Source organism: Notamacropus eugenii, chromosome X, assembly GCF_028372415.1.
Source record: "Notamacropus eugenii isolate mMacEug1 chromosome X, mMacEug1.pri_v2, whole genome shotgun sequence".
NCBI lineage: Eukaryota > Metazoa > Chordata > Mammalia > Diprotodontia > Macropodidae > Notamacropus > Notamacropus eugenii.
In genome coordinates this window covers 77,690,705-77,698,995 of record NC_092879.1, presented here as the reverse complement: position 1 = coordinate 77,698,995, position 8,291 = coordinate 77,690,705, and the positions used below count along the sequence as shown (strand labels likewise).

At 43.3% G+C, this 8,291-nt stretch overlaps 1 protein-coding gene across 1 annotated transcript in view; it reads right to left on the bottom strand.

Moving 5' to 3' along the window:
* Nucleotides 1–545: 545 nt before the first annotated feature.
* The window catches only part of SH3BGRL (SH3 domain binding glutamate rich protein like), an 87,561-nt gene continuing 79,815 nt past the window's right edge, over nt 546–8,291 (bottom strand). The window contains exon 4 of the mRNA XM_072627019.1: nt 546–3,570. Within this exon, the coding sequence (XP_072483120.1) occupies nt 3,538–3,570 (33 nt within the window). The 3' untranslated portion in view covers nt 546–3,537. The remainder of the gene's footprint in view (nt 3,571–8,291) is intronic.

The window sequence follows — 8,291 nt, the reverse complement described above, 5'->3', positions numbered from 1 at the left end:
CTCCAGATTTTGAGAAATACATTTTGGTCGAGGGTGATCTAGGTGTAAAATAGCGGCATTTAAGGAATTAGTCATCCCACAGGGATATTTACATTTTAATAGGGACTTGGGAGAGAGTGGCATAGTTGTAAAGGTCATGTTCATTACTTGACACTTTGGGGGCATACTTCCAAATATCTTGGTTTATGCTGAACCTAATTGAATTTTATATGTACATACAGATAGATAGATAGACACATACACATACACGTGTGTACAAGCACCCGTATGTATGTATATATGTGTGCCCATATGTGTGTGTGTGTATATATATATATATATATATATATATATATGTGTGTGTGTGTGTCTTTATGTATATAATGAAATCCTATCTGAAACAAAAAAGGGGATGGCGCTAAGTGAGATGGAATATGACAATCCTGGGAATGCTATTTTAGGTAGGAAGCCATATTTTCACTTGTGAAATAGAAGGGGTGGAGGAGTATATTTCTGTTCATATTTAGGGCCAGATCAAAGAGACTAGACAATCCAAACATCCAAAATGTGAAAGCATCTTAAAGAGTTTATTGGAATGGTAAATCATTTGTTTCAAAGCAAAGAGATTTCTATTTAGGCTAAAAAAAAAAAAAAAAGATGGGGAGAAGGGGCACAATGCCAATCATTCAGAATCTTCAGCGTTCATAATCGAATCAGAAGCACAGCACAGATGAGCTGCAGTTTTTCCCTTGCCTCACCTTCCTTTGGATTCCACCCTCCCCCTAGAGAACCACCAGGGCTCGGGCACTGGTGGCAGGGTCTTTAGCTCCTCAGAAGCAAGCCTCAGGCATCTATGGTTCTTAATATGGGGGACCATGGATTCCCAATGGACATTTGGATAGATTTCAGGGGTCCTGTGAATTTGGGTGGTAAAAAATGCATTTTTATTTTCATTAACCTCTTGTTGAATTTAACGTTTCCTGTATTTGTGATTTTTTTTTAAATCGTTCTGAGAAGGAGGCCATAGGCTTCAACAGAGTGCCTACAGGGTCCATGACATCCAAAGGTAAAACTCCCTCCTAAAGCATGAAAGCCATCTGTAGATACTAGGCTAACAATCCTGCTCTGTTATTCTCCAACCTGATGGAATAAATCTATTTTTCAGAGAAAAATATTAGCTCAAACACCTGAAAGTCATCTTTTTAGATTGATGGTCAACCAACAGATCTGATCCACCAAAAAAGTAATATGCCATGATCTCCCCTAAAAAATTCAACATCAGAGGGGAGGTTTTCTAAGGCAATCTGATTTTCTTTTCTTATCAAAACTCCCTCTTGCCATTCTGGTTTTCACTTTCTTATCTACTTTATTTATCAGACCTGGCTATAGAGGACACAGCTAAGGAAATAAAGAAGTACCCTTTAGTATTAAACTCAAATAACTGGGCAGGATAGACAGTGGTTTTTTCCATCTTGGATGAATGTGTTGCTTTATCAGTTGTGAACCACTTAGCTGGAGGCTAGTCACTCCACAGAATCCCCTCCTTTGGCTAGCTGCCTCCCTTGAGACCAGGATAGAGTTAGAAGTGCAGCCAGACAGTATTCTCTTCTACATGGGAAGATAAGGCTAGGGACGGAACTGGACCTTTGATTTCCCTGCTATCTGGAACGTGTGGAAAGTCCTACCAATGCAAGTTGGCATCTTCTCCAAGACTTAAAGTCTTCAAGAGTTGCCCAGAGCCACACAGTCAGGATAGGTCAGAGGGAAGACTTGAATTCAGGTCTTTCTGGCTTCGAGGCCAGCTCAAGAGCCACTAAAACCTGTTTCCCTCTCCTGCAAGGAAGCAGAGCAAAATCATTTGGGGCCCAAACATTTCCATCTGTTAGCATGTGATCCCCCACTATTCACACATAAGTCAGTTGAACATTTGGTCTTGAAATGTCTTTGCTGATGGCAACTTCAGAACCCTGAACAGGACTGCCGAGCAAACTTAGAAAGGAATATTTAAACAGTTTTCTTTCCACTGTTTCCTGTTCCCCTCCCTCCCCCTCAGAAGAAACCACATACTATTCATCTGGCATTACTCCTATTCATTTCAGATCCCCAGCAGTCTGTAATTTCTGTTTCTAAAAATGTTGCTCTCACTTTAAAGCGCTGTGCCAATGTTGAACCTCCATAAACAATGCCATATATTCATTACATGTTGATTTTGGCAAATGACACAGCAATGCATACAGTGCAGGGTAATGGAAAGTCACTTAAAGGAAAATGGGGGTGCCCATGGGGTGCTTTTAGGAGCAAAGGCTCTATGGTAAGAAAACTGCTCCCTAAGTAAGTGATGGAGGCCATATCGCTCCTTGCCCTTTTATCAGCCTTGAGGGTTATGGTTTTAAATTGGTCCCTTGCTTGGATGGATACTCTTATTGGATGTTTGCTATTACTGAAATGTAGAAAAGATAAATCCATCTAAACTTAATGTACTCATGAAAAAATATGCTTCACATGCTAAGAAAATGCATTTGCACAGTTGAGTTTCTAATTCCTATTTGCCAATTTCAGGAGCTTAGTGGCATGGTGATGTGTCATTTGAAAATTGAAGGGGAAAAAACAACAACCCACAAAGCCACAGTACCAATTATCACCTGGGGAACATTTGCTTCTTAGCTCCTCCCATGGAAACTCAGGCTCCTTGGGCGATGATTTTCTGCCCATTTTTCAACCATATAATTGAAGGATTCTGCAGCACCCATGTTGACTCAAAGCCCAAGGGCCAAGCGCTCAGACACAGACCAGTCTTTGCACACATTGAAAGAGAAGATTAAGCCTCAGCTGGGTAGTCATGCCAGGGATCCGTCACCTAAATGTTTTCACAACTTCTTGATGGAAAGGGGCTTGTTTCTGTAGATCACCAAAATGAGCAACACAGGGATATGCTAAGGAGCCCCAAGACTTTGTGTCATGCACAGTACACAGTTCCCATCTACAAAAGAATCAGAATATTGGAATGGCTATAAGTCATCATGACAGGTGCCAAATGATGAACATTGCTTATGGCTTCTTTAAAGACCACAACAGAAACACTTCAAAATTGTACACAAGTACTTGCTCGGAAAATCCAGGAGGGCACCAAGGGCACTGAATTAATTAGACAGATTCTCTTCCCCTCCCATTTTATTTGGGATTCTCATATGCTTAACGACAGGAGCTCCAGAGATATTTAAGCTGCAGTAACCATAAAAAATAATAATATAAAAAAGAGGGTTTTGCATGACGATTACAAAAAAGAGGGAGGCATGGATGCCCAGACAGATCCCAATACCATTCCATCACATCTACTTGTAATAATCAGCTCCCATAAGCTCTAACCATATAACATTCACATTTTAATCATGTATTCCATTGGCTATTGTTTGGACACTGAGCACACCAAGCAACAAATTGATGCTGTAGACATGAATCCTATTGTTTTCTGGAAGCCAAGATCATTCTGCTATTTTAGAAAAGCGACTGCGGTGGCGAATCCCTCACAGGAGCCATAGGGCCAGAAGGCAGAAGGGTTCACGCTTGCTGCTTTGCCAGGGCTTGGGCTTCCTAAAAGACAAAGATGAAGTCAATTAAAATGCCCCCCAAACAGTTGCCTGGAGCTACCAGGATGAAACTGGATTAGTCTAAATAACTACCAAGTTCCTCATGTTCCTCCACACCAGTTGCTTAGAAAGTAATTGTAGTTGAGTCCACAGATGATCATTCCTAAGTTCAGAAGGATGTGATACTTGCCAGTTTATAAAGTTCATAAACTTTACAACCGCAGAAGCTAAGAAGGGTGAGGATTATTAAACCCATTGTACAGATGCTCAAACTGAGGGTCAAAGAGGTAAAATAATCTGCCCAAGATGATTCAGGGAGTTAAGTAGCACAGTCAAGTCAAAGCCAGACCCTCTGACTCCAAGTCTACTGCCCAAATGTAAATGAGAAATCAGCAGCCTTTAATCTGGAAGTCTCTAATTTCAGAAACTTGTAAGATGCCTTTCCCACAACTCCAGACCTTCTCTGATGCTTTGTTGAGGCCCAGAGATGGCTCTGAGGTGTTGAACACTTGGAAAGTTCAAAACCCAAGGAGATGGAGTCTGGGAATCCTCCAAGGGCTACAGGGCTGGTCACAGCAGCTCCAAATAGTGGCAAAGAAGGCACAGAGGTGCTTGGCAATGACAGGCCTTCTGAGATCCCATGGTTCATGTGGTTCATGTGGATACTCCAGCAAGGGAGTACCCGATATCAAACATGGGGTAGGTCTGCAACAAGCCACTGATGAGCCCAGCGACTCAAACATCTGTAAACAAAACCCTTGTAGTTGAAAAGAGGCTGACAAAGGTGCCTGGCACACATGGAAGGACCAGTGCTGGGACTGGCAGGGAGCTTTCTATCTCTCGACAACACACGACATTTTGGCGGAGCTTTGAGGTCTTTCACAAGACCAAAGAAAGTGAAATGCACAAACTTCCTTCTCCAGCATCCATTTTTTTCGGGGGGAGTGGGGTGGGGAAGTAAAGAACCCTGCAGCCAGAGGTGAGAATTCGTTATCTGTCCTGAATGGACAAATAAGTTTGAGAAGGACAACAGAGTGTAACAGAAAAAAAAACAAAACAAACCCGCTGGCTAAGGTCTGAATACTGGCTGTCTCTTACTACCTGTGAAATCTTGGGTGAGGCCTTTCCCCTCCACAGGCCTCAGTTTCTTCATTTGGAAAATGACGAGACTGGGCTAGATGGTCTCTGAGGTCCCTTCCAGTCCTACCTGTGTGAGGCCCTGATCACATGAACAAAAAAACCCAAAAATAAGTCTCTACCAAAATCTTTGGTAAAAGATGAGACATCAATGCTTTCTGTCCTAGGAAAGACACAAAAACAGAAACTCAACCCTAACTGAACAGCACCACTGACTTTAAAGATAGGGGAAAAACAGAATGATGTGACCAGATTGGGCTAGACACGCATCTCCTTCAACAGCAGGCTGTCTGTCAGAAAGTACAAACTTTGCTGCGCAAATATTTAGACAGAAGCTTCATTGAAAGTGGGCAGGAAGTCCCGGGGGGGGTTTCAGCTCCAAAGGTGAGCAGTTCTAGACAGGCCATTTCTGGTGATTTTGGAAGTTCAGTTGGAAAACAAACAGATTCCAAGCGCCAAGAGAACAGGGGCCTAAAAGCTCATTAAGACACTTCATTGAAGTCCCCTCCCACTGCCCATTCCAGGGGGTACTATGATTCCCTGAAGCCAGTCTGTATCCAGGATGGAGAGCTGGCTCTGTATAAACCAAAGGAAGGTCAAGCCGACTCCAAAGGAGGCAGAGGACCTGGCTTGGAATCCTGTCTCCAACATTTAAGATCTAGTGAGCACAGACAAGTCATTTCATCTAGCTAAGCCTCAGTTTCTACAACTGTGAAATGGGGCTGTTACAACTCTCCTTCTACCTACCTCCTAGGGTTGTAGGGAAAGTAATTTCTAAACCTTTCAGGGCCACAGAAATGTGAGTTATCTGCCATCAGGAATTCCACCTGGTCTATTTCACAATGGTGGGGTAGAGGGGGACAGGGAGAATGTCAATAGGCAAGAATATAAAAAACGAAATATATTGTAACTCCAAATAACAGGGAAATGGACATTAACCACTCAATAAGAAAACCTTTCCTTGGTAAGTGAAGTAGAGCTGGTCCTCCTACTTTCCAGAGGGGTGAGAAACTGGGACTGTACATTAACGCTATTGCTGGCTGTGTCTCTAAGGCCAGGACTTATCCAGTACTGGATGGCAAAGTCCCATCTGCTTTGGGGGTCCCAGATCACCCTGGTGCCAATCAAGTGGCCTGGATGCATGAGCAACAAGCTGGGAAAAGGTGCCACCTGCCCAATGCAGCCCAAGGAAGGCCTCTGCTACAGTTGGCCAGTGGCCCATAGACACACAGTGGCTGTTTCTCATGCTCTCTCCCTTGTCACTTTTCTTACCTCAGCAGCTGGGCCTTGATTAACCAGAATGCTCAGGGAAATGGGGCTTGTGGTTAAATATAACTTTCTGGGTAAGTGAATCAGCCTCAAATTTCCATTTCAATTCTCATAAACAATGTTTCTAAGCAGCATTAGTGAGGAAAAGCCAGGGGTCAGGGTTGAGTTTGGTCTTTGCTGAGCACCGTGCTCACTGTCCATGTGGAAGGTTGGGAGAGCCTGCTGCATCTGGGCTGACTTTGCATCTGCAGAGTCATTCTCCAGGTGCACATGACCCATCTGCCACCAAATTACACCATCTCTGGTATGTAGTGCGAGCATCTTCAGTTCGGAAATGAGCAAAATACTACAGAACAAGGCTGCATTTGGCATTTTCTTGCCTGTCCAGATGTGGGAAAGTGATGGAGAAGATATTAATATGGCCAATTAAGCTTAAAAGTGTGTCCTGTGTCCGGGTTTTGTTTTCCTTTGTTTTCCTGGTTGCTAAACACCCTTCTCCATTCACACATGTTCACCCCTATTCCAGGTTATCACCTGCTGCCACATTACTGCAAAGGGCTTTAAGTCTCTCCACAGGGCACACAGCTGTGAAGGACATTTTCCTAAAGCTTAGGTCTGACCATGTCATCGTCATCTCCCTCCTTAATGAACTCTAGTGGCTCCCTCTAGAATCAGATAAAAAACTCACCTGTTGTGTATTTAAAGCTCTTAATAACATAGGTCTTGTGATTTCCTCCCCTCTACACATCCTATGATCCAGCTATACTGGTTCACTTACAAGTCCCTTTGGTTTCCTACCTCCTTGCCTTTACACTGGCCGCCCCCTATGCCTGCAAGGTTCTGGTCCCTCACCTCACCCTCTTAGTTTCCCTGAAATCCTTCAAGTCTCAGTTCAAATTCCTCCTTCTAGAGGAAGTCTTTTCTTCTCCCTTCCCCACTCCCCAGAGTGTCTTTCTGTTGAGATCACCTGCAACTTAAGCTGTATTTATCTCATATGTATCTTGTAGGTATCTAGTTATTACCAAATCATTTCCTTCATTAGAATGGAGTTCTGTAAGGGCAGAAACCATTTTTGTCTTTTTTTGTGTCCCCGATTAGCACAGCACCTAGTAGGTGCTGCTTAAATACTAAGTGACTTACTGACCAACACCAGAAGCAGTTTTTCTTGAATAAATCCATAGAATCAACAGGTTTCCTTATGTTTTCTGCTCCCCCCCATCTAGTTATTTGGTCATTCTGGTTAGTTGGTTTTGGGTTAAATTGAAGTTGTACCATATTGAGGAAATGTGCCCTTTTTTCAGGGCTGCTATTTTTATGTCCTGTCAGGTTGAAAAGAATGGCTTGGGGTAAGGGATCGCTTGGAGATCACATGACCATTACCCTTGTCCAGGCCTTTATTACCTCTTGACCTGACTGCTGTGATCACCTCCTAGCTGGCCTCTGGCCTCTACCCTTTCCCATCTACTGAAAGACTACTACCAAAATAAGCTTGCTAGAGCCCAAGTCTGACTATGTTGCTCCCTGCTCAACAATCTTCAGGGGCTGTCTGCTGTCTCAAAAATAAAAAACAAGCTTCTCAGCTTGCCACTTAAAGCACTGGCCTCCACTCTCTGTCTCCAAGTTGATTTCATGTCACTCCCTTTACCACAAATTACCATGTACCTACTATGCACCCATTTATCTGGGAGCAAGAATGATGACATCATTTAGCATCTGCCTTTTAGCTTTCAAGTCCACGTTCCCAAGCAAAGATGACACTGAAAAACTAGATTTGGAATCTTTCATGGGCCATAACCTCTTACAAGGAGGCTGTAACACAGGCCTCAAGAAAGTCCCCTCCAGTGGAGGGCTGGGTCATCAAAGTGTCCCTAGCTTGGTCACATGCCATATAGCTTGTTCAAAATTTACTTGTCTTTTTATAGAATAGCCTTCCAGAAACTTCTTCATAGAACACAATGGATTCTATAATCAATTAAGGCTCCTCAAAACCCAGGCATATGTAGTTAATGTACCAGTCAAACAGTAAAATAATGGGGTCCTAAAGTGAGTCAGCTGTGAGGAGGGAAGGAGGGAAGGAAGGAAGGAAGGAAGGAAGGAAGGAAGGAAGGAAGGAAGGAAGGAAGGAAGGAAGGAAGGAAGGGAGGGAGGGAGGGAGGGAGGGAGGGAGAAAGTGAAGGAAAAGGAAGAAGGGAGGAAGGAAGGGAGGGAAGGAAACAAGTATTTATTAAGTACCTACTACATGTCAGTCACTGTGCTATGCTCTCTTTACAAATATGACCTCATTTGATCCTTACAACAACCCTGGGGATAAGTGCTATT